The 26,178-nt window shown below is 48.0% G+C and overlaps 1 protein-coding gene across 6 annotated transcripts in view; it reads left to right on the top strand.

The window, feature by feature from the left end:
* The window catches only part of ADGRB1 (adhesion G protein-coupled receptor B1), a 280,695-nt gene that overhangs the window by 188,038 nt on the left and 66,479 nt on the right, over positions 1-26,178 (top strand). For 3 of the 6 annotated variants that reach the window (XM_068176081.1, XM_068176008.1, XM_068175930.1), the window contains exon 18: positions 6,643-6,781. In XM_068176081.1, the coding sequence (XP_068032182.1) occupies positions 6,643-6,781 (139 nt within the window). Of the gene's footprint in view, positions 1-6,639; positions 6,782-26,178 lie in introns of all 6 variants that reach the window. The other 3 variants (XM_068175784.1, XM_068175859.1, XM_068175704.1) reach the window with 1 other exon arrangement.

Below are 26,178 nucleotides of genomic sequence, written 5' to 3'. Positions count from 1 at the left end.
CAATAACAGTCAGGGAACCACAGGGTTGTTTGGGTCGGAAAAAATGACTGGAGATTCCTTGTATTTCTCAGATCTCAAAAATCTACCCCAATTTTAAAAACTCTCTCTTCCCCGTGGTTCTTCCCACAACAAAAGCTCTCCATTTGTGAAAATTCCTGTTCAGAGCAGCATTTCTGTTTGAACAAGTCCTTAAGCATGTGCTTAGCTCCTGTTTAAATCTACAAGACAGTGCTTAATTGCTTTTCCCCATCAAGTGCTCAAATGATGTTCAGAGTCATGTTGTAACATATGGTGAGACATTTTCCTGTGCAGCATCATTGGAATTACACCGGAGATAAATCTGACCATGGACGTTAGAGACAGAACCAACTTGTCAGGTTCCCTGCTCACCCTCCTCATACAGTGTTTTTTACGCCAGTCTGGTTTGAGGATTTCTACAATTCCTTTTTGACTGGGTTGTAATCATGCTGACTACACTCTCCTCTAATATTCTGCCCACGTTTTCCCTTTAGTAGAGTTTCCTCTTTCTTGCCTCCACTCTGGAGACCGCCTGGAAATAATTCTGCTCTCTTATTAGCGTACCTGGATTCAATATTTGTGAAGAACTCAAATTCTGCTCCTTTTCTTTGCCTCTGAGCTTTGAGCACGGATTTCCCAGCACAAACCCAGTGTATTTTTTTTTTGGCAGAGTCAAAGGCTTTTCTACTGCTTTACAAATGAAACCTGAACCTACAGGCTGGCACACACTAACACACAAATGTTCCTTCCCTTATGGACCTGTTCATTAATAGCCCATTGTCTTCCAGAGCTTTTCATCAGGCCCACAGTGAATGAATTTTGCATTCAAATGTGAAAGACGCCCTTTTTCAATCTATCTGCTTTGTAATTTGAACTGCTGCCAGTGAAATAATCTTTAGATGGCAAAATCCAGTGACTGAATTTTGAAATTTAAGGATTTGAGTTTAAGGATTTCAAGTCTGCACTGAACTATGAGGCTTTTGGTAATACTTCTGGGCAGGTATCTGCAACCAGCAAGACCCAAACTCTTTCAGATGTGTTTCCCTGGACCTTGGAGAAATCCCATTAGATCTTTCTTAGTGGTTCTGAGTGTGGGATCTGCAGCAGGTGATGCTGGACAGGCTCAAACAGTCACAAACCATGAATGGGACAACCCAAAATCACAAGGAATTATTGTGAGACATCACCTGGAACAACAAATCCAACTCTGGGACTTCCAACATCACAAGGATGTGGAGCTGCTGGATGAGTCCAGAGGAGGCCATGGAAATTCTCCCAAGGCTGGAGCCCCAGTGCCTGAAGAGGCTCCAGGAGAGTTGGAAAGGGACTTGGGACAAGGGAATGAAGTGACAGTATAAGGGGAAATGATTTAAAACTAAAAGAGGGGAGATTCAGGCCAGATACAAGGAAGAAATTCACCAGGCCCTGGCACAGGTTGCCCAGAGAAGCTGCCCCATTCCTGGAATTATCCAAGGCCAGGCTGGACAGGGCTTGGAGCACCCTGGGATAGTGGAAGGTGTCCCTGCCCATGGCAGGGGGCTGGAACGAGGAGATCTTTAAGATCCCTTCCAACCCAAACCATTCCAGGATTCTACATCCACACTGGGAATCAGTGAGAAGAGGCTCATGGCTCTTCTGCCACATCCTCCTACCTCCAAATAGGTTTCCCAACCCATCTCCAAGCTCCATCCCCAAAGGGTGCAGAGGTGTTCGTGTCAAAGGGTTGCAGGGCAACGAGAAGAGGTAATTAGGGAGATCTGCATCGAGGAAGGAAAGGATGAAAGAAAAGTTATTCTTCTGAGGATATTAAAACCAGAGGAATGGACATACTCTTTGGAGCATTTGAGTGTTTTAATGACTGGTAATGACTAATTAATTAATAATCACCGGTAGTAATGAAGGCCAGATTTTCATTTTCCATTAAAACGTGTATCTGGACTTATTCTGAGGTGATGTACACCAAGTTCCTGACTCAGCACATCCACATCACCCATCCTTTATGTGATTTATAGCAGCTTTTAAAGCAAGAACTGGATGGCTTTGATCCAGTTGCTTTCTTTGAGTCCAACAGGATAAATAAGCAGGCACCAGACCAGGTCTTTGAAGAGCAAAAGGTGGTTGTTTTAATTTTTTTTTTCTTGCCTCAATATCACTGTGCACTTTCTGTGTGCATCTAGAAATGGATTTCAGGCTGTGCCAAGTGTGGCTTTGGCCCTGGATAGATTTTATCCTGATATTGCATTCAGTGCTGTACTGTCAGCTTTTCTGCCATGGGAGTGTGAGACCAGGCACAGCATCTGGGGAGTGTTATTTGTTTTCTGATACTTTCCCTGGGGTTTCCTGTTCTTGTTGGTTTTCTGATTTATTTTCCTTTGGGTTTTTGGGGGTGTTTTTTTGTTTTTTTGGGTTTTTTTTCTCCATTTGGATGAGGTTACTTCTGTTGATGTATGGCCCAGATCTGTCCTAGTCTAGTTTGAAAGCTGGTAAACGAGTAAAGCTGGGCTTTGGGATTGGAAGTGATGTGAGGGCAAATGTATTCCTACATAGGTTCCTTGGGGCAGGGGGTGTCTGTGTGTGGCAATGTAGACAAATTTGACACTCTAAAAATGGGATATTTAAGCATTTCTATTTGTTGGAAAGGCTGCTTAAACAGAAAAAAGCTGAGGTAGAGTTAAGGATGAAAGGACAACCTGGAAGACCTGAGGTTTTTTAGTCTGGAGAAGGCTCCAGGGAGATCTCAGAGTACTTTCCAGTGCCCGAAGGAGCTCCATGAGAGCTGGAGAAGGACTGGACACAAGGAAAGTGTGTGATAAGGGCTGGAGTGACAGGACACAGGGAATGGCTTTAAACTACCAGAGAGCAGGGTGAGATGGGATATTGGGAAGAAATTCTTACCTGTGAGAGCAGAGAGATGCTGACACAAGTTTTCCAGAGAAATTGTGGGTGCCCCATCCATGGAAGTGTCCAAGGCCAGGTTGGGTGGGACATTGAGCAGTCTGGTCTAGTGGAGGGTGTCCCTGCCCATGGCAGGAGGTTGGAAAAAGATGATCTTTAAGGTCCCTTCCAAAACCATTCTATGATTCCAAAATTCTATCATTAGGAGCCTTTTAAAAGCAGTTTTCTAGATATCCTCACACCCATAAATGAAAAAGTACTAAAAAATCCTCATCTAACAAAAAAAAAACCCCACCACAAACCAAATGCACCAATCTCTACCAAAAAAACCCCACAACAGTCTGTTATAGAGGGAAAGTAAAAGCTGCTGTGGAAATCTGGACAAAGGATAAATTGACAGCAAGCAATGCATATTAAATATTTGAAAAATACAAGAGAAAAAAAAAGGAAAAGTGTAGGAATTTTTTTCTTCAGACCAGCAAAGATGAATAAAAAGCAAAATTCAGAGTCTACTAAACCCATAATAAATCCTGATGGTATTGGTTTGTTACTAGCTCGAAATGACAGATTTATTTATAATAATGCAGGAATTTCAATAAACGCATGTATTCTGTAATTGGAAGAGAGCCTGGTTCCTTAATCCACATCCCAGCCTAATGAAATACTTTTCATTACCCCAGCAGCTGGAAAACCTGCTATACATCATCCAACAAAGTGAGATGTGTGCAAGAGTAACAAGACAGAACAATTTGGAAGGCAAGGGTTTTAAAAGAGTAGGTTAAGACTAATTTGGGATCATTGCTCTTTAGGAAAAGTGGAAGAGTTCCCCAAATCTGGAGAGAGGAGTATGTGTGTGTGTGTAAGCACAGCAGCCTTACATCTGTCTCAGGCACAGTATCCATCTGAAATGGGATCCAAAAATTTAGGGATTGTGGGTAATATTATGATTATAATTGAAGAATAGCACACTCATTAAAACAGAGACATTAATAGCAATCAACTTATGGAAAATAGATTTTGTGAAGCTAAATTAATACTTTATAGGAGAATGCAGAACTCATTGTTAGAGTCTGGGAATTTGTCATTATTTGTACACATTATAAATAAGGCATTTTTCTTGGTGACAGTGGATAAACAGAACAACTCAATAATGCAGATCTTGGAAATAAGAGCAGGACGTGGAGGGGAGAATACAGTATTCAGATTTCCCATGAGACTGGCCTTGGATCTCTTGGTCCCTTCCAAAAAGGGTGTTGGGGCATGTCAGAAGGTGCATGAAAGAGAGCAAAGAACAATGCCAGGGTCTCAAAGTCTCCGAGACATGATGTGACAGCTCAGAGAAAATCATGTGAAGAGCTGCTGATCCAGAGAAGACAGATTTATGTCCCATGAGATGGATGGACAGAGAACCACGGGATCACAGAATGGTTTGGGTTGGAAGGGACCTTAAAGATTATTTAGTTCCAACCCCCTGCCATGGGCAGGGACACCTTCCACTAAACCAGGTTGCTCCAAACCCCATCCAGCCTGGTCTTGGGCACTCCCAGGGATGGGACATTTAGACATTTAATAGGGTCCAGACATTTAGAAATGTGGATGAGTACCAGGGGAAAAAAAAATAGGTTCTGTGTATTGCCTACAAAATTCTACAGTAAAATTAATTTGTTTTTTTTATGATTTTTTTTTTAAACTATGACAGTGCTCTAACCCAAACCAGAAGTAATTCAGGGAGGCTCAGTGTCACATGCTGAACAGGATCTGAGTGGACACTGAGGGCAGGACATGCTGATGCTCTGTCACCCAGGCCATGGTGGCACAGGGACGTGAACTCGTTGGAATCGTTGTGTGAGGAGCAGGTCCGAGCCTGCACCGGGTTGAGACCTGCAAAGAACTTGTCTGTGACTCAGGGCAGTTCTCTGGAGCCAGCAGCACAGAGCTGTCCAGGCCATCTGTGGTGCACCCAAGGCTGCTGAGCAGCTTGGCTCCATCTGGAGCTGGCTCGCTGCTGGCATTGCTGCCGAGGTCCCCTCCTCTGAGGATGGTCAGCTGGGGAGATGGGACATCTTTCCCCATGTCCCTTCAGTGGAGGCAGATGGCTCTTTTGCTCTGCCTCCACATCCTGTCTCTGGCTCCTGTGAAGCCCAGGTTTTGCACAGGGTTGCTGACTTTCTCCCCATCTACTGAATTTCTGCACTTGCTCTCTGCATCTGCACTCCCTGAGTGACCATATCCCAGGAGATAGGACTGGACAAGACACAGAAGCAATGGATGGAAAATTACAGCAGTTTTTGCGTCCCCACTGTCCCAGCACATGAGGCAGAGCCACAGATTCCCATTTTCCCTGGCTTAGCCCCTTGTGCTCACACAGAGATGGGGCTGCAATCATTTTTCCCCATGGAACCACCCCACCTGAGGGATGAAGACCATGGAGACTTCTCCATCTATGGCCCCTTCCCCATTCTGCTGCTTTTCCCCAGGCTGAAAGGATGCCAGGAGAAAGCAGGGATCTGTCCCTTTGATGTCTTAAGGTCCCTCTGGCCATGAGAGAGGAACGTCCCTGCCATGCCCACAGCTCTGGGAATGTGGGGAAGGGCTCAGGAGGGTCCTGGCCTGGCCTTTGGAGAAGGAGCAAGGCAGGGGTGAAGCTGTGAATTGGAGTTCCCATGGCTGGGGGAGGTCTGTACACATCCATATGGGATGTGGAGCAGGGGGTTGGGGGTGTATGGGATGAGAGATGGGGCTGCGGGGGACTGAGGTGTATTTTAGGTCTATAGGGTTACATCCATAAATGGGATATGTGAGACAGGGCTGTAGGGCTGGGGAGGTGTGTTCATGTTGTGTAGGGACAGGGCTGTAGGATTATTTATCCATGTGTCCCACATGTGGATCAATATGGTGGGTGTCACGGGGCTTTAGGGTTGTGCATACACATGTTGGGTGGGAAGTTGTGCATAGTATATGGGATAAATGAGGCAGAGCTGTGGGGTTAAGGGTGTGTGTATGGAACAAGTGGGACAGGGCTATAGGCTTAAGGAAATGTATATGGCACATATGGGACTGGGCTTAGGGCTAAGAAACTGTGTATGGGATAAGTGGGAAAAGGATATGGGGTTAAGAAGGTGTATATGGGGTATGTGGGGCAGGGTTAAGGTCCATGTGGGGTAAGTAGGACAGGGTTATAGGGGCAAAAGGGTGCATATGGTACAGGGCTGTAGGGTTAGAGGGGTGTATACAGGATATGTGGGACAGGGCTACAGGGTTAGGGAGGTGCATATGGGATATGTGGGGCAGGGATATATGGTCAGGACAGTGTATATGGGATATGTGAGGCAGGACTCGAGGGTTATGCATCCGTGTGGTGGCTGTGTGGAATGAGTCTGTGCAGTTACACGTGCACACGTGGGATAGGTGGGCTATAGGGTTAGGGGGGTGTATATGGGATATGTGGGGCAGGGCTATAGGGTTAGGGCGATCGTGAGACCGGGCAGCCCGGGGGCTGCAGGGGACCGTTCACATGTGTGGGGTTGATGGAGAGGTCACAGCGGGGCGGGGGAGCCGCGGAAGGACCGGCAGCAGGATCAGGATGGAGACGCAGGTCCGCTGGGGGGTTGGTGGGATGGGGGCGGCGGGGGGCGCGGTGCCCGCTCCCCGCCCGCCCTGACGGCCGCTCTCCCTCTCTCCCCGCTCCGCCGCCCCGTCCCTCCCTCCCTGCTCTCCTCCCTCCAGCAGAGCCTCCGCCTCCGCCTCTCCGCCCGGCGCCTGGTCCTGGCGCGGCTGCCGAACGGTCCCGCTCGACGCCTCCCGGACCAAGTGCCTGTGTGACCGGCTCTCCGCCTTCGCCATCTTAGCCCAGATCAGCCCCGACATGGTGAGTCCCGCCGGCGGCACCGCGGAGGGAGGAGCGGAGGGGCCGGGGAGGCGTGGGGTCACACGCGGGGGACAGGGCGGAATGAAGCGGGAGGGAAGGGGACGCGCCCGGGATGCAGCGGAGCATCCCCGGCGCGCGGCTCTAGGGTACCGCGGAGGCGCGGCGGGGACAGCCCCGAGCGCTGCCGCTGCTGCTGCAGTCCGGTGTCACCGGGACCGTGGCGACACAGCGTGAGGCTTTGCATAACCCTCCCCCTTCCTTCCCCGCCGCCCTTCCTCTCCCCTTCCCCCCGACCCTGACCGCAGCCTTGCGGACACACACGCACGGACATCGGGGGTGCTGCCGCGCTGCTCCCCTCGTCCTCCCCATCCATCCTTCCATCCCTGCACTGTGCCCTGGGACGTGAATCCCGCCAAATGTGGGGAGCCACCGGCTCCCGCAGGCGTCTTCACTCCCGTGGGCTCCCCACGCACGGAATCTTCGCACGTGGCTTCTTTTGGGGGGGCGGAATCGCCCCGCTCCGCCTCCCTCCCCACCTGTCTCCATCCCCGCCTCGGCGTCCTTCCCACTACCCCACGCAGTTTTGGGGGGGGTGTGTGTGTGTCGGGGTTCCCACTCTGGAATCGGGGAGCGTGGAGGGGAGGAGTTGTGAAGTTTTGGCCGCTTGTCGGGGACACGAAGTCGGCGCCGCGTCTCGGATGGAGCCTCCGGAAAAAAAAGTGGAAGATTCCTAGAAATTATCGCTGGGCGGCTGCACCCTGAGTCAGAGCACAGGGAGGGTGCCAGGGCACTAAAGACGGCGCTGGGGGGGGGGTCAAAAGACGCTTTGCAGGCTGCTCTCTTCCACCTTGTGCTTTTGAATTTGTTTTTCCTTCTTTCTTTTTTTTTTTTTCCTCTTAATATTTTTTTTTAAGTAGTTCATCCCTTTTTGGACAGTTCCCAGGTTCACACAGCGAAGCCACCCCCTCCTCCACCTAAAGCTTCTCCATCTGCCTGGGCACTGGGAGTTACTGGGCCTTTGCAATTATTTACTAATTATGGCTTGCTTGTTAAATGCTAGCTTAATTCAGCAAAAGAGGAGGGGAAAGGAAGAAAGGAAGGGTGAACGTGGTAAAGGGAGAGGGGGGATCACATTTTCCAAGATGAAGGTTTGGTTTATTATTAGAAACACTAATGTATTTGGTCCACTAGTTACCATGGAAACAACATCTGCACTGAAGTGGTTTTAAAGACACAGTGTTGGTTGTGTTTGCCTGGGCCCCGAGCAGGTCCAGCCACCACAGGGCTGGGAAATGGGCTGTGGGCTCTTGGGCAGAGCAGTTTTTGAGGTCCTTTGGACAGAGGCACCAGCTCTGTGGTCTCAGGTAGAGATATTCTGTGTGAAGGATGCTCAGAGGTAGGACTGGGAGTGTGTTCCCGCTTGGAAGGGCTCTGGAAGCAGCTGGGTGCACCGATGTTGGCATCCCTGCGCCCAGTCTTCTTCCATGGGTTGTTGTTTCCTTGTCCTGCCACCATAAACCAAGCAGGCAGGGAAGCAGCTGCTGGGCTGGTGCTCTCCAGGAGTGTTTCCAGCCTTCTCGAGGTGGACAGGGTAATCTCAGGTGAGCCAGGTGGGATTTGTCACCTGCCCTGGGAGCTTGCAGGGCTGTGTCCTGTCAGCAGCAGGGCTTCACCCTTCACCCCAAGCTCCAGCAGCTTTAGGGTCTGGCTCCAGAGGTTGTGATCGATGGCTGGGGAAAATAAATTGGGAATTCTGCTGCAGGGAGGCTTCTAAGGCAAAGCCTGGAATGAAGCAAGCCCAGATGTGCAGCTGAGCTGCTGGTGAAGGTCCTCTGCTGATCCATCTTCTGGAAGTGGGCAGAGGATCAGGCAGTGTGGGAAAAGCAAAGGGAATCTTTGCCTTGGCTAAAGCAGAAGTTTCTCTTACGTAGATTTTATGTTCACACACTACTTGGTATTATTTAATTAAGCAGCCTGGGTAAAAAATGGTTAATTTGATGTGGCCAGATGCTGCTGCTCCATCAGCTCCAAGTGTTTGGGTGTTATCTAGATAACACAGGATGGGTGTCAGCCCTTTATCATCCCTGCAAGTATTTTTGCATTTGAGAGTGGGCTTGGCTGCGGGAGGATACAGCTTCCTTCGCCCAGGCATGTTTTATTATATCTGCAACTAAACTCGCAGCGCTCCTTTGGGGTTTAGGCCTAAAATTGCTTCTTTTGCCCTCCTTCCAACTCCTCTGGCTGCTGGTTGGGTTATGGTTTCTCAGCTCATTTTTTCCCAGCCTTGAGTCCACTCATGAGCATCAAGATGAGTCCTTTGGCTGGGCTTGGGGCAGAACTGGGGCTTGGGTATCTCCAGAATCTCCCGACTGAGCCAGTCCAAGGGTTTGATGATGATGAGGAGCACCACCCTGGCTGAACCAGCTGGGACCCATCTCCTGCCTGTGCCTGCCCTGTGAGCCAGCATGGCGGTGCTCATCCAGCTCCTCATTCCCTCGCTTTCCTCCCCAAATCTCATTTTGAACAAGCCCACGTTGCCTCCTGTCCCCAGAGGTGGCATCTCGTCATCGTTGGTGTCTGCGGTGATGACATTTATGGTGCAGTTTTTCATGTGCCTTTGGAGCTCTCAGGACAAGAAGCTCCGTCCGCCTGTGTCATTAATATTATTTATTGCTATAAATCTCCCTTCTGGAGCCTTTGGCCCTGGCAGCTTGAAATATTTGTAACCCTGGTATGGGCACAGCTCCTTTGCAGTGAAAAAAGGCTTTTGGGACGAGTGTTGCTGCTGGTTTGGACTGGCCAAGGACAGTTTGTCTGGGCTGGGACCTGAGAGTTGCTCCTGTAGTGGGGAAAAGGAGCAGTTTTCCTTGATTTCAGTGAAGCTGGAGGCTGAAAGTGCTGTGTTTTGAGTCAGTTTGGGAGACAGACATCCCTAAACTGTGATGGAGCTGTTTGGATCCAGCTCAAAAGCTGGAGTTCAGATTTGTGGTTGATTTCCCCTGCTACTTCCACTCGACAGAGGCAGCCTCATGCCCTGCTTTGGCACAACTGCTGTTTGACCATCGTGAAAGATTAAAACCTCTTAAATTAAGGAAGACAGACAAGCATTTTGGGACTGTCTTTTTGTTTTAGCTTTATACCCTGCCTGTCTTGGAAGGGCAATGCCTGTGGTGCTACACCTGCACAGTAGCTGTGCTAACAGAGAATGAGGGCAAAAGGAAACCACAGAGCTGCATATGAGGCTTGTGGTGGTGGCTTTTTCAATATATTTTGGCAATTTTGGAGGTAGAGCAGGAGCCTGAGGATGAGCAGCAAAACCTTTCCCTCTATGGTTGTCTCACCTGAGTTTGGCTTATCTTGTCTTTGCTGCCTTCCACCTTGTGCTTGGCCTTTGTAAAGTCAATCAAGCTTTAAAGCTTGGTTAAGCACAGCTTGGATGGGGTTTGGGGAAAGCTGGTCTGGTGCAAAGCGTCTCTGTCCATGGCAGGGGATTGGAATTGGATGATCTTTGAAGTCTCTTCCAACCCAATTTGATGGTTCTGTGATTTGTGCAGACCTTAGGGCTGGAGTAAAACTTGATAAATACATCTCTGTTGTCTCTCCCCCTCTTTACTGGTCCTGCCTGCAGAAAATTGATCAGAGAGGCATCTGAGCTCTCCTCTCATTCCTAGGCTTGATGAAGATACGGAGCTGGTGGCAAGAACTTGTAGGGGTGCTGAGTTTGTTATATCTGCACTGAATTTTTGGGACATCTCTCCTCCGTGTTGGTGTTTTCTGACAGGCAAAACCAGCAGCTGTAGAGTTTTGTGGGGTTTTTTGTAGCAGAGCTGGCCTGGGTGAGTGCTGGCCAGGCAGTGAGCTGACCTGTGAGATGAGAGGAAACTGCCTTAAGTTGTGCCAGTGGAGGATTACATTGGATATTAGGAAAAAGTTTCTTCAAGGAAAGGGGTTGTCAAGCATTGGACCAGGCTGCCCAAGGAATCAGTGTAGTTGCCATCCCTGGAAAGTGTTCAAGAAACATGTGGATGTGGCACTTGGGTGCTGGGTTGATGGTTGGACTTGATGATCTCAGAGATATTTTCCAACCTTGATGATTCCAGGATTTATATCCCAAGATGTTGCAAGAGGCTTTGTTCAGTGCTATCTCCAGTTTGCAAGAATGGGAACCGCCTTTCCTGGTGTGCTTCTTGCCCATGGGGATAAAGCTCCTCTCTAAACTCACAACATTTCTTTTTTTGTCCCTCAAAACGTCCCGTTTTGGGATGGAAGGGACCTTCAAAGATCTTGTTGTGTCCTGAGGATCTTCCCCCTGAAAAGATTGTCCTGTGCTGCAGGAGCTCTCTGTACTTCATGGACAGTGCACACAAGGTGGGTTATTTTAAGCTCCTTAAATTCTGTAGGGCCTCTCTTCCACAGAGAGGAGATCCAGGTTTCCTAGCAGAAAAAAAAGAAAAAAAAAAAAAAAGTTGATGTTACGAATCAAATATTTTGTAAAGGTGTAGCAATTCTGACAACATTTTGATGGAAAATTATAGCAGTTTTATTTAGATAAGACTGGAGAACTTCATTTGGAGGTGAACATTTTAACATTCATATTCTTCCATCATTTATCACGTGAAATTTGGAGTCTGGATGAGAACAAAGCCTTTTGCATACTTTGAGAACTGACAGTTCTCATGTTCACAACAATTTCCAGGCTTAGTTAATATTGGTTTTGCTTTTTCTGCAACATTAACTCTTTCATTCAAAAATTGGACTTTTCTGAGGAAGGGAAGTTTTCAGTTTTGCCAGGCTTTGAGACATCAAACTCTGGTCAGGTTGTACAGGGGTTTAGGGAAGAGGTTGATGTATTTGGGTGTGTTGTTGAGGCTACAGCCAGAGCTTTTCTGTGCCTGTCAGTGAAATTGTGACCTTGAGCTAAACACTTCCTTGCTTTCTGCTTCCCTTTCTCCAGCTGCAGCACCCTTGCAGGTGACATCCCGGGCTCTGTGCATCCACATTTGCACAGTGCCCTGAGCCTGAAGGGTGCTCCAGGAAGCACCAAGTGCTGTCATTTCCCTGACAGAGCATTAGGAGCCTCCTCCTGCCCGCTTGGCAGGAGCTGTGCCAGGGTGAACATTGCTGAGCCACGAACATTTGGGCTTTTGAGGTCCAAATCCTCTGCGAGCTCCCGCGCTCGCGCTGCTGGCACCTCTTCCTGCAATCACCCCGTCCTCTCCAGGATGCTGCTGTGTGTAGAGTGTCTCTTAGGAGCTGATTATGCCTCTTGAGCTGGAAATGTTGCCTAAGATTTCCTGGGGATTTGTTCTGTTGCCACTGAACTCTCCCTGGGTGCGGAGATGCCAAGGTGGGAGTGGCGAAGGGCCGCTCCAGCTGGACTCCTGCTCATCCCAGGAGAGCTCCATGCTGGGATTGGGGAAGGATGTAGTCTAAGTGCTGCTGGGGATTTCTGGGTTTTGCCCATCTCCTGCTCCACAGCAAGAACAGCTGCTGTGTTTTCTCTGGGGTGCTTTTCCCCGAGGTCCGTGGCAGCCTGTAGGAGCAAGCTGGTGATTCTGTAAATCACGGGCTGCTCTTTGCTGTGCTCAGCAGGGAGGCTCTTTTCACTAAATCCAGTTTAGCCCTCCTGAGTTTCAGCAGGCGTGGATAGAATAGAGAAGACAGAGTAGAAACCAGCTGGACAGACAGTTTTCCCCTCCTACTCTCTCTCATAATGTGATTAAGGAGGAGACAGGATGTGTGATGCTCTTAGGGGGCCAAACGGGCCAACCCACGGTCTAACCCCTCTTGAAAGAAGTCCATTATTTTTCCAAAGTGCCCTCTTAACAGAAAGTACTGGATTGTGTCCCTACATTTTTGCTTTGCTGTAAATCATCTGGTTTTAAAGGATTTCTCTGTCACTGTCATGGGGTCTGTCAGTTTGTGTTGCAGAGTAAATTCGGGCTAAATCTCATTTGAGTTTGGAGAAGACCCAGAGTTGATGTCCACGTGATTTATGTTGGGTTTTAAGAGGAAGGGGATCACTGACAGCTTGTGGTGTACTCCAGGTGCCAGAGGCAGCCTGGGTTTGTTGTTCTGCTGGGAGAATTGACTGGAGATTGCCACTGCTGTGTGCTGTACACAGATATCTAATAAAAGATCCCATTAGCAAATAAGTGATTGATATTGGAACATACACAGGCAAGGCATGAGAGACGAGTGGGATAGGAATTCCCTCTCAGAGCTGTGCTGTGCTTCTAGCAGAGACAACACTTGAATATATTACAAGAAGACAGGTAGCACAGGAGGTAATAATAGGAGGATTTGGCTCAGCATAATAAGCAGTCATCCAGCATCCCACCTCCTTGGCGGCTGTCTGCGGATTTCGCTGTCTGTCGATCCGTTGAGTACTTGGGGAGATATTCCCAGATGACAGCTTCCCTCCCCGAGCTCCTGCTCGGCGCTGGTGGATTCACCCAGGTCTTTAACTCCTGACAAAACTCCAGCTGGTGGGATTGCAGCAGCGTGGGGCTGCGGCTCGGCCCCCGCCAGCCGGAGCCGGCGAGCTCGGCGCAGCCCTGGCAGGGACTCTTCTGCAGGCAAATGCTGCATCACCCTCCTGTATCTCTCCATCTGAAGGGGACGTGGGAGAGGAGCAGGATCAAGTGGCTGGGAGCTTAAAGCAATTGTGGGATTCAGTGCTGGAGCGTGAGTAATGCCGAGCCAAATTCACCCTTCGGTGGAAAAGCAGGAGCGGCGCTGGCATTAACCAAGTGACCCCGGGAGCAGATCAGGGCTGGGGTTGGTCCCCGTCTTCAGCTCAGATTAAAGCCTCACAGAGAATGCCTGGGATGCTGCATGTCCAGGCATTCCTGAGGGGTTTGATGCTTATTCTGAGCTGCAGTGCTTAATGGCTTGTTGCCATGAAGGCAGCTCAGCAAGTGTGACAGCTGCCCTGTTACCCTGCCACAGCTTACTGCTCTGCTAAGGAGGTGTGGATTTAAGCCAGGACACCAGGGTCTTCCCAATTCCCACATTCCCCTTTCCTAAGAACTTGGAAAGCAGCGCTTAGCCTTGCTTGTGAGCAGATTTGAGGGCCAGAAATGTGAACCAAGTGCGTGAGTGTTACCTGCCTGGGATTACTCTGCTCTGGGTCCAGGCAGGATGATTGGCATGGCCCAGAGTGTGGGAGGGCGTGTGGGAGAGGACAATGTGTCAGAGATGTTTGGTGTAGTGCCTTCACACCGACAGCTGAGCTCTGTGAGACATTTTGGCTCTTTCCTCCAAGAAAAAAGGCTGAGGGGAAGGAGGATGATAATCTTCAAATAGGTTGAAGGTGGCTGTGGAGAGGGAATAATCTGCTTTCTGTGTCTACTGGGGATTGGTATCAAATTGCAGAGTGAGAGATTTAATTCAGGCACAAGGGAAAACCTTCTGACTTCAGGGATAGTCAAGAGCCCAGACTCCATCAGCAAAGGTTTTCTTGAAGAGGCTGGGGCTGGTTTTGATGGTTTTGCATCAAGCTGAGGCGTAAGCTGAGCTTGTCAGGTCTTTTCCACTCTCTTACCTGGAATTCTGTGATGTAAATCCCCTTGGTGTCTGTGCCTTGCTGTGTATAAAGAGAGGAACATGGCAGAGGGGCAGCACATTGGTGGGAGGGGGAGGAGTGGGCTGGAAGCAGGTGGGAAAGCCAAAAATCACTGAGTCTGTCCACAACTTCCCACTTCCACCTGTAGCTGTCAATCCACTTGTCATCTCATATTTACAACCTGCAGTTTGTGCCACCCGGGAGGCTTCAGCTGTGAGAGCACCACTTCAGCCTGCTCAGCGCTGAGCCACAAAGCCACCCTGACCAGCAGTGTGGGAAATTCAGCTGAATTTTCCATCTGGAACCCCAGGATGCCGGGATGGGGGCGGGCGTGGGGGCCCGTGTAAACAGCACAAGGTTATTAGTCATGGTGAGGTGGTCACACCTGCCAGGGTTGGGCTGTGGGCACTGCACCAGGCCGGGCTCCACAGGAGAGGTTTGAAGCTCTGGGTGCTCGGGGAGCTTCTCCCAAGGCAGGAGGATGGCGTGGGAGCATCACAAAGGGGCTTGTTTGAAAATGGTAATGAGTGGGTGCTGGAGGCTGGGTTTCATGGGCTTGTGGGGTGGGAGTCAGAATTAGCGCTAAATGAGATTATCTTCCTTTTCAAAGCACTTCAGGGACTGAGCAGGGTGCGTTCAAAGAGTCAGGCAAACTGTTGAATGTTGCTTGTCTTTCTTCTATTATTCTGCACCCATCTCTGTTGTACTTTGGCCTGGAAAAGCAATTCTTTAGGTAAATTTGACAGTCTGCTTCACCTCTGAGCCCTTTATGCCCTGCAGGAAGGCTGAGGTTGCCCTTAAATTGCCATGTGGTAGGAAATGGGTAAGTCATAATTATTATGTTCATTTAAGCCCAAATTGAAGCAGTTTATGAAAGGTTTGTGCCCTTCATACTTTTGCTATCAAGTAATAGCTGGGTGGATAAACCTGCTGGCAAGATTTTGGTAATCTTTAAGCAAAAATGGGCAATATGTGTGGAAAAGTAATGTCAGAGTTGTAATTGGGAGTATTTGAGCTCAAAATGTCCCTTTAAATGTGAAGAGTGTCTTATGAATCAACTGATACTGTGCTGGGTGTGATAACAGCCAGCCAGAGCTCAGCCTGCAGCTCCACTGCTCACTGCCTACCTGCCCTGCTCACCACAAGAATATACAGAATATATTCAATAAATCTGTGAAAGCAAAATTACTCCGCTCTTTTCCCACAAGTGAGACAATGCTTTCATTTTCCATGATGAATGGTTCTTTTTCCTCTTTTTAAACATGGCAATCATGCCAGCATCTCCCCAGGTGGGGAATATCCTACTGCTGGGGCCACTTTTGATTTTGTTTATATCAGCTCAGTACAGCTGTAAATCCAGGGGCTGTTACAGCTTCGCTTTCCAATCACTCAGATGTGAATAAGTTGGGGGTTGGGGTTGGAAGCTGATTCCTCAAGGGCTGCTTGGAGATCTCTGCTCCACGAATTTGCACCAGTGATTCCCCAGTGACCAGCTGGGGATGGAAACACGCTGGATCCCAGGGGCTCCACAGATTGCAATGGGAATAAAGCTGCCATGATCCTCATAACAGCAGAATAACCCAAATGGCTGAAATCTTCTTTTCTTAGCCAAGAAGGCCCTGAAAGCCTCTGAGGACTGGCGATGATCTGGGCATGTTTTACTCCAAGGTTGTTGGTTCAGCCTTATTTTGGGTCAGGAGCCATTGTCAGGGCAGGGATCTTCAGTGATGGAATAGTGAGGGATGGGAGCATCTGCAAGTCACAATTAAGGTTTGTTCAGCCTGGAGAAGAGCAGACTGAGGGGAGACCTCATCAGGGTCTGCATCCTCCTCATGAGGGGAAGCAGAGGAGCAGCACAAATTTCTTCTCTCTGTGACAGTGGTAGGACCCGAGGGAATGGCTGGAGCTGTGTCAGGGGAGGGTTAGGCTGGATATCAGGAAAAGATTCTGCATCCAGGGGGTTGTTGGGCACTGGAACAGCCTCCCCAGGGAATGGTCATGGCCCCAAGACTGACAGAGCTCAAGGAGTGTTTGAACAATGCATCCGGACAGCCACCAGGTGGGATTGTTGGGGTGTCCTGTGCAGGGCCAGGAGCTGGACCTGCTGATCCCACTGGGTCCCTTCCAACTCAGGATATTCTGTGATTCTCTGAATTAAAGGGTCCTGGATAAAGCAGGTTTTAAGAGATGCTTCAGGCGTGGCTTGTGCATTCTTTGCACAGATGTTATTCCTTGTGCTTTGGAGGAAGGTTTTCCTTAAGGACTGCTCTTCAGCAGTTGGGGGGAAAGGGAAAAGGGTATTTGCTCTCCGTGATGGTCGACAGATGGGTGATCTGAGCATCTTGGGCAGGAGCCATCCTGCAGACACTGAGACCTCAGGTGTTCCCCACTCTTCAGGCGGGTCTCTCCGAAGGGCAGGATGCAGGGGAATGGGGAAAGAACGTTTTTCCCATGCCATGGGGAGAGCTGCTGCTCTGGCACCACTCTTCAGCACGCCACTGGTAGTGTAAAACAAACAGCGGGCTAGTTTGGAGTAATTTGGTGAAATGCTGTCGCCTGGCATGGAACCAAAATACTGCTTAAATCAGGATAAACACAGTCTGGATTCTACTCTCATTTTCCATTCCCAGTCTGCTATAGACTTATTTTATTTTAGCTATGTGTAAATCTTACCACATTTCCCTGCAAGGTGCTCAGCTGGGAAGCTACAAGGGATGATGGCAGCGAGCTTCCAAGTCAGTTATGGAACTGGTTGTTTTCTGTGTAGCTCAAGGAAAGGGCAATTCTAAGCAGGAGGGTGCAGGAAAGAAGACTCGTTTTTAAAGTAGTTACAGAGCATATGTCCCTATGGTAAAATAATGCCAGTAATGGTAATAGTGGTAGCAGTAACAATTATTATTATGGTAATGATAATAATTATAAGTTCCATGGCAGAGGCAGCTCCAGAACAGGAGCAGCTCTAGCAGCTCCTGTAATTGTCCCTAATATTTAATTTTTATAATGATCCCTGGATGTGTCTTAGCTTGTGGCAACCAGCAGTGTTCAGGACATTGAATCATAGAAGTGTTCAGGTTAGAAAAGACTTCCAAGATCATCAAGTCCAACCTTCAACTGAATCCCACCACACTCCCTAAAAATCTCAGAGTGCCACATCTACTCCTGTTTTCTTTTTCAACATTTCCAGGGATGGTGACTCCATCACTTCCCTGGGGAGCCTGTCCCAATGCTTAACCACCCTTTCAACAGAGAAATTTTTCCTAATACCCAAACTGAACCTCTCCTGGTGCATCTTGAGACCATTTCCCCTTGCCTTATCATTATTTGCCTGGGAGAAGCAGCCAACCCTCACCTCAGCACAACCTCATTTCAAAGAGTTTTAGAGAATTAATGTTGCACTGAGCGGTATGGACAAGTCCCCTCTGCTTTGAATGTTTGTGTGAATACCTGCATTGTACCACTTCATCTCAGGGCAGTGGAGTGGATCCTAGAGCATTTGATTTTCCAGGACTGACACAGGGAGATTGAGGTTTGCTGTTTCCCGCAGTGCCTGTGTCAGTGCAGCTGCACAATGTGATTCAAGTTCACTTCTGCCCCTGTTTTCTCAGAGGCAAAGAGCTCCTACCCATGGAGGAATTGGCCATTTTGATTATTGCCAGCTTCATTGTGGAAAATGGTTTTATTTTCTTTTCTCTGTGCTTTAAAGGGAAAGACTGGAACAGAATGATTTTTCCATATGCACGAAGAGCTAAGGTTTAAAACCCAGCCATGCCATCTGACCAGCTCACAAACAGTTAAGCCAAAAGCTCTCTCGTGTTTCTCCTCCATCCTTCCCAAAGGTCTTGAGCAGCAGAGAATAAGGTGCTGGTGCTTGATTGTTGTGACACAACCCTAGGAACCCCGCAAGGCACTTGCACACAGCAGGAATCTAAGCTGAATTAAGCTTTGGAAGTGAGATTGAGGGGCTGTATTATTCCCTTCCATGTCCAGGGGATCAAAATAGGCCCCTGAGAAGATAAAGCCAGTGTTTGCCACCTAAATCATATCAGCTGAGAGGCCTTTGAAAAGATTGGCTTAAGTGATGGTGCTGTGTGTCCACAGCTGACCTGTGGGTGAGCTGGGAGTAGACTCTACTCTCCTTGGCATCCCCTGGCTCCTCACGCTGCTTCCCAACCCACAGCTGGCAGAGGGATGCAGGGTGACTCAAGGATCTTCATCAGAGCTCCATAAAACCGGAATTTCAGTAGCTTGGCTGAGCGAGGTGCAGTTGGAAAGGGACACATAAAGCAAATAAAGCTTTGAGTGTTTTAAAGAATGATGGTGAAAACATTTGGGAACAGCTGTCTGGTGAGGAGGAGAGCAGTCCTCAGCATCCATATGGGCCTGATCCGTCCATCCTTGACATCAGGACTGGACATTGAGGCACTGGGAGAGCAGCCTGGGAGTTCCAGCCTGGCAGTGAGCATTGCTGACTGGCAGGTACTTAATGCCTACTGTTAACTCCTGTAATCCCCTGCCAGCCTGGAGGAAATTATCCTGACAATTCCCATTAAGGAGAGGCTGAGTGACCACTCTTCTGCTCTGAAAACTTCACCAAAGCTGTTGACTAAAAGCAAATTGTCACCTTGTATCTTGTGAGAGGACTCAATACCTGCTGAAGAGTTAGTGATAGTTAATAAATAGTAGCGTGTTAAGACGTCTCTCTGGGTGAATTTTGTGTGCTGTAATTACACAGAATTGCCTGTTAGACTGGCCAAATAACATAAAAGGAGTCCTGAGCTCCCCAGCTGTGTTCCTGATAATGGGTGACTATTAACCTTGACATGGGAAGTCCGTGGTTTTGATAGGAGGAAAGCAAAGCAAGGTGGAAATCCTCTGGACCTGGCTTGCAGTGGCAGGGGCTGAGCTGGGAAGGTGTCATATCTTCCAGAAAGAAGGTGTGAAAGCATGATTTATTAATGATGCCTCTAAGTGATCTTAATGCAGGGACTTCACAGCCCTTCTCAGAGATTAAATGATGGAGAGGAGAAGGCTCTGGGGAGACCTTATTTTGATTTTTCCATATGTGAAGTGTTAGAAGAAAGATGGAGAAAGACTTTTTTACAGGTTTAATTCAGAGTTAATTTTAGCAGCTTGTATGGGACTGTTGGACATTGCCATTGCTGCCATGGAGTGAGAGGATGAGGAGGAATTGCTTAAACTGAAAGAGGGTAGAATTATATTAAATATTGGGAAGGACCTTTTTCCTGTGAGAGTGCTGAGGTCCTGGCACAGGTTGCCCAGAGAAGCTGTGGTTGCCCCATCCCTGGAAGTATTCAAGGCCAGGCTGGATGGGGCTTGGAACAACCTGGGATAGTGGAAGGTGTCCCGGCAGGGAGTTAGAATTAGATGATTTCAAAGGTCCCTTCCAACCCAAACTATTCTGTGATTCTATGGGAAAAAAGGAATATTTTGGTCCTTTCTAAGTGTTCATCTGCTTTGAGTTGAGTGAACCCTGTAGACCTCTGACAAGGCTGACCCACCAAAAAATCTCCTTTCAGCCCTGGTCCAATCCTGACATCCACCAGGAAGTGCTTGTGTCCTGCTTTCCCTCTCTCCCTGTCTTGCAATCCCTGCAGGAAATTGCTGGGCCAGGGAGAGAAAACTGAGCCTTCCCTTGAGCACACCCAGGGTACATGGAAATTTCCCATCCCAACGAAGTATAAATGTGAAATCCACAGGGCCTTGGCCCGGATGAGAAATCCTGAATCTCACCAAATTGAGGATTACAAAAATCAGTGTTTTTTTAGCAGCTGAAAAGAGCGCATTCACCTGCTGGACACTCAACCCTCCTGTGTTGTTTTCTCCGGCACTGACACACACCTTTTGTTCTGGAAGCTGTTTGCTTCTGTAAGCCCTGCTAAAAGCACTATTTTCCAGCAATTTTGACACCTCTCTCCCTGCTTTGACAAGAGTTGTCCAACCAGCAGTGAAATCAATACGGTGTGGCTTAAATAAAACTTCACAGGAGTCATAAAAAGCCTTTGGGCCAGTGGCACAGCAGGACCATTCCTGTGCAATTCTTGGAGTAAATCCCACCCAGCTGGTCCAGTTCTGTGTCAGGAGAGTGGAATGATCCTGGTTGCTTTGAGCCCCTGACCTGTGAGGGGAGGGAGAGGAACTCGCTTGGTCTTGCAAAGATGTAAAGGGCACTCTGGTCATAGCCTGTGGGACAGTTACAAAAATCATAAAACCAAATTCCTCTGGTTTGTGCCTGGTGGTTTAACAAGGGGGAAAATACAAAAGTGTAGCCTGGGAGTTGTGTGAAATAATTTAGGTTGAGAAAAAATCTCCGAGACAGTCGAGTCCAAGCATTAACCTGGTAACGCCATGTTCACGGCTAAACTACGCCCCTAAGTGCAATATCCAGACATTTCCTTAACACTTCCTGGGATGCAGGTTCCACCACTGCCCTGAGCAGCCTGTTCCAATGCTTTTCAGTGAAAAAATTCTTCCTGATAGCCAATCTAAACCTCCCCTTGTGTGACCTCAGGAAAAACCCTGTCACCAATAGAGAGTTGTGTCTCTGGAGTGGGTACCTGTGGGATGGGAGCTCTCTATCTTGCAGAATTCCCAATCCAGACAAAGCCATCACCAGCCTCACCTGATGTTAGTGCTTGTCTTGCTCCAAGCAGCAAATTGGGTTGTAAAGCTGGAGATGTCCCTTGCAACCAGAGCTCTGACTTAATGAATCTTTAATTTCAAATGTTCAGGAAGTCAGGCTCAAGGCAACTATTATAAATAGCAAACAAATTTCTAAAACCAAACAAAGCCCAGCCCCCACCAAATTCCAAAGTTGTGTGCCTGTGTTTAATTTCAGAGCAGAATAAATGGTTTAATTTTTCGATGATTTTGTTGGTGTGATGTTGTGCCTATAAAGACTTTGTTCAAGCCTTTCTTGGAATAAAGAATGGAAAAAGCAGAAAGAACAGCTTGGTTGTAAGGTCTGGGGCAAACTGCACAGCATTAAGAAATACTTTGTTCTAATTGGAGCCTGTTTGACCCTGGAGCCAGAGCAGGGTAATGGGAAAAGCACAACTCAAATCGAGTCGCTTTTCACAGTGTTCTGCAGAAAGCCAGAGAAGGAAAGGGAGAAATGCAGAGAATCTGAAAGGGGGAGAGCCGGAAAAACGCATTAAGAGCAAGAAGAAAAGGCAGATTATGCCGTGGGAAATAGCCAAAGGAAAGGAGGCAGAGAAGACAAAGGAGAGCAAAAATTAGGGAGAAAGGAAGAGAAGGAAAAAGAAGGAAGCAAGGTGGAATTGTTAAGGAGAGGAGAAGTGTCCTTCTGCCCTGCCAGGCAGAGCGATGAGGTGGCAGGACAGCGAGTGGCCCCAGGCAGCAGTGCTCGTTATTTTCATCCTGGCTGATGTCATTGATTGCCTCTCTCCTCCCCTGTCATGCCTGGTGACAGAATCGCAGCCCTTGCAACTCAGAACGACCTGCTCTGTTCCCGACTGGCCCAGGGAAAAGTTTTATTTCCAGCTCCAAACAGGCACAGCTTTTTCTGTATTTCAGGGGGTTTTTGGATGGCCCCTCTCAGCAGTTCCTCTCTGGGACCACCTCCAGTCCAGGCAGGTAGGAGTCCTATTCCTGGCCTGTCTTCTGCAAACAACCAATTTTTTCCTCAGCTGTGGTGCTGGGAAAATCCCATAGGGCTGTTCCTTCTCTTACCTTGACATTTTTTCTGTTGGTAGCATCTTTATTTTTTAAACCAACCTTGATTTCCCCATTTTTCCTTCTTGAAGGAAATTTCCCTCACAAGGCTCAGATCCTGCAGCACCTTCTGTCAAGGGGTTTAATTAGTCAGAAAAAATAAACAAATGATGATTTGTTTGCTGAACAAAATATGTGGTGGATAGAGAAAGAATGTGGGAAGGACAAAGAAACCTTAATAATGAAGGAAGAAAGCAGAATCCTAAGATATTGGGGCCTAAGTCTTTAGGACTTGATTAAGATAACTGTAAATGGCCTCAAGTTGCAGCAGGGGAGGTTTAGGTTGGATATTAGGAAAAATTTCATCATGGAAAAGGTGGTAAAGAATTGAAACAAGGAAGCAGCAGAGTCACTATCCCTGGAAGTGATAAAAAATGTGGATGTGGCACTTGAGAGAGGACATGGTGAACATGGTAGTGGTGTTGGGTTGATGGTTGGACTTGCTGATCTTAAAGGTTTTTTCCAACCTTAATTATCTGAATATTCCCAAAGGAGCAAGCTCCTCTTTTTCCTTCACCCAGTGATTTTTGTGGTTATCCCCCTTCCTGATGCCAAGAAAAATCCCATCAGGGCTGGACCAATCCTTCCTTTCCTGTAGGATGGAGGGATGAGCTTCATGGCATGTCTTCAGCAAAAGCCTTTCTTCTAGACATGGGGTTTGTGAAAATTTGTAAGACGAAGATGGAGGTGCAGATCAGAGTCTTTCCTGGGGGATGGGCTGCAGATGGACATCAGTTATTACCCTAAAGCCTGGCCTAAGCTTGGCCAGTCATCATTTGTGTAATGCCTTGTCTAGGAGCAAACATCTGAGCTAGGAATGTTCCAGTACATGTGGAAGATCCTTAATTAGCTTCAGGATCTGGGAGAGGGTTATGGATGATGTGGGACAGTGGATGGGGAAGGTAGTGAGAGAACCTGAGCTCTTTTGGGCTGGAGGGATCTCAGGGAGGATGTGGAAGGGAGGACAGCTGGGGTTGCAGTGTTGGGATTTAGGGATGCAGCCTGCTCATCTCTTAAAAACCAAACTCCATTCCCTCGGTGAGCCTCGGTGGTTCAGGAATGAGTTACATGTCGGGCTTCCTTTGCTTTAATGGAGCTCCTCCCCCACTTTTATCCAGTTACCCATGAAAAGTCAGTGAAATGAGACCTACTTAAATCAAATGTCACAATCGATGCTCATCCCAGGCCACCATTTGTGCAATGTGAACTCAAATTGCCCTAAGGGGGGAGCAGGGAGAGGGAAAGGCTTGGGAAAGAGTTTGGAGAGAGCAAGCAAGGAGCCATCCGTGGCTGAGTGTCTTGTGTTCCACAGTGCTTTTGTCACAACCATGCACCTCTGCAGTGGGACAGGGCTGTTATCCCCCAGGATTCTGCAGTGGGGAGAAACAAAGCTATGGCTTCCTACAGGATGTTGCATCCATGTCTGCTACACCCTACCTGACTAAATCAGAGTCCTTCCCACATTCCAATTTATAAGGAGCAAAATATGTGCTATCAGCACTCACCCTGCCTGGGTGATGTTCAAATCCAATTTTGTTTGATGGAAGACAAAATCAAAGCGTTGATATTTTCATTGAAATTTATGTTCACCTCATTCCCAAAAAAATGCTTCTAAACTTGCATGAATATTTGGCAGGAGTAAATTCTCAGGGTGGGACACAGTCATAGGAATTGATGTAAAAAATCAGTGACCCAAGTCTCTGTAAAAGTTTAGGGAAAGAATCCACAGGTGAGCTGAAACATCTCTTTCATTCGCATTTTGGGAATCTAAAGGCAGAGGGAGATTCAGGAGGGATTGGTGAGGCTCAGGTTTCTTGTCTGTAGCTGGTCTGCACCCAATGGAGATCCCTCAGACCACCTGTACTCCTTTTGGTGCCAGCTCGGTGCTCAAGCCATTGACTGTGTGAGACATCCCACCCTTAACAGGAAGGAAGCACCCAAAATTCTTGACCAAAAGGAATTGCAGAAGTCAGAGGGGTCCCAAGTTTTATAAGTGAGTTACAGATGGAAGTTATGTTAGTCCCTGATCTGGTGCCAACACACGGCAGTGGGTTTTGGATAAAGGGGTAGAGTGGAAGGGAAAAAGGAGATGAGTTAAAGAGGGGGAGACAGAAACAAAGGAGAAATAAGGAAAGGGAGAAAGCGAAATCACTAGTGCTGGCTCCAGTATTGATCCAGCTGATGGAGTGTCCAGGGTCCTGGGGTGCCCATGAGCCCAGGGAGTACCTTTTTATAGATCAGTTTTCTCTGCTTTGGAGATAAGTCTCTCTCTTTTCAAGCAAATCAGTTGTCATGCTCAGCCTGTTCTTCTAGACCTTTCTGGAAGTGGGTTGGAGCCTTCAGGGATCTTGGGTGGTCTTGATCCACCCGATAGTCCATGCCCAATTCTTAACCTTATTCCTGTGCCTGCACTGTGCTGAGTTGTGCTGATCTCCAGGTGCCAGAACAAGGATTTTTTTTTTCCCAGGAAAGTGCTGCACTGCCTGTGCATGGCCCCTTCTCCAACCACACCTTGTTCTTCAGTGTGTTATTACCAACAATCCTTGGATGGCTTCATGACCACCCATGTTTGAGACATTCACAATAATCCCCTTTTTTTCTAGGCTTCTGTAGTGTGTCACTATATTTTGGAAGTTCTTGTTCCATCCTTCCCAATAGCTGCTGCAGGGTTCAATGCATTGGTGCATTGGTGAAATCTTTGTTCCTCATTAATTCCCCTCAGCTGTCAGAAGTGTCCTTGTTCAAAATAAGCAAATAAGGAGGATTTTCCCAAGCCCTCAAAAATTCAGGGACACTTCAGCTCTGACCTTTGTGTATCAGGGTTATTCATCTTTTTTTTGTGGAGTAACCCTGTAGTGACTGTGAGCCTTGAGTAAGTGGACACAGGTTTGGTTTGGCCGTGTGCTGAGCTGGCCAGGCTCCATTTAAACCCAGCACTGAGCCCTGCCTGATGTGTTTCGCTTCACAGAAGGCTCAGTAGCCTGGAACAGAGCTGCTGTAGCCTCAGTTCCATGGCATCCCTCTGACTGGAGGTTCAGGCTGAGCAGCCTCATGCCTGCCAAAAAAACAGTATAGTCAAGTCCTTAGAGGACTGCCTGTTTCATTCCCAAAATCATGCATAATTTACTTTCATTTTTTATTTTATCTCCTGTGCTAAGCCCTTGCTGTGTCAGAAACCATCCCATCTCCATGAGTGAAGTGTGAGGTGCTGGTGCTGTGCCAATCTAACAACAACCTTGACTGGGCTCCCTGTCCTCTGCAAATGGTGTGACCCTAAAAAGGGGGTTCTTGGGTGTCTGTTCTGCATGGGGCTCTGCCTCTCTCTGCCTTCCTACCAGCAGAGATCACTGATGTGGAAATAAGAAAGGTGCTGGGGGAAAAAAATGCCTGCAGCAGAGAAAGCCGAGTGGGATTGAGCTCCCCACTCTGAGCTGAGGACAGGGAGAGTTCAGTGATATCAGTGTGGCAGATGTTGGGTAGTTACAGGCACAGGATGCAGAGAGCTCTATTAGAGAGGTTACAGTGTGTGTGCTCTTGATATTGCAAGAGCTGATGTTCTTTTGTATTCAGCCAGAAAAAAAGAACCATTCCACACCAGGTTTTCCAGCCTGTGTAATCCCCTTCTATGAAAAAAATGCCTTGTGTAATGGTGTAGGAGCAGTGAATTGATGGATGGTGGATCCCTGGGGAGGATACACATCTTGTTTTTTCTTCCCTTGCTTCATTTCATCCTTTTCCAGATGAATGTTTGTGGTTGGTGGAAAATTTTCACCTTCTTTTCATCCTCCACCCTTCATCACCACTGTCCCAGAAGAGCTCGTTTGTAATTGTTCTGTTATTGCTTCATTAATTATCTTCCCACTTTCACACTGGATATGAAGAGCCTGATCCTCCTCTCATAACATCTATCACATGCCTGCCTTCGATGGAAATCAGAATTGTTACCCAGGCTTGACACTGGTTTGTGGGAGCAGAATGAGATCCAAAACAAAAAAAAAAGGCTGGGTCAAGGAGAAACAGATCCTGGTCTCCTTCCCTGTTTGTTTGTATGCACAGTGTGATGTGAAGGTCAGCTAAG

Source organism: Anomalospiza imberbis, chromosome 1 (assembly GCF_031753505.1).
Source record: "Anomalospiza imberbis isolate Cuckoo-Finch-1a 21T00152 chromosome 1, ASM3175350v1, whole genome shotgun sequence".
Lineage (NCBI taxonomy): Eukaryota > Metazoa > Chordata > Aves > Passeriformes > Viduidae > Anomalospiza > Anomalospiza imberbis.
Note: the sequence above shows the minus strand (reverse complement) of the source record. Positions and strands in the feature narration are given on the sequence as shown.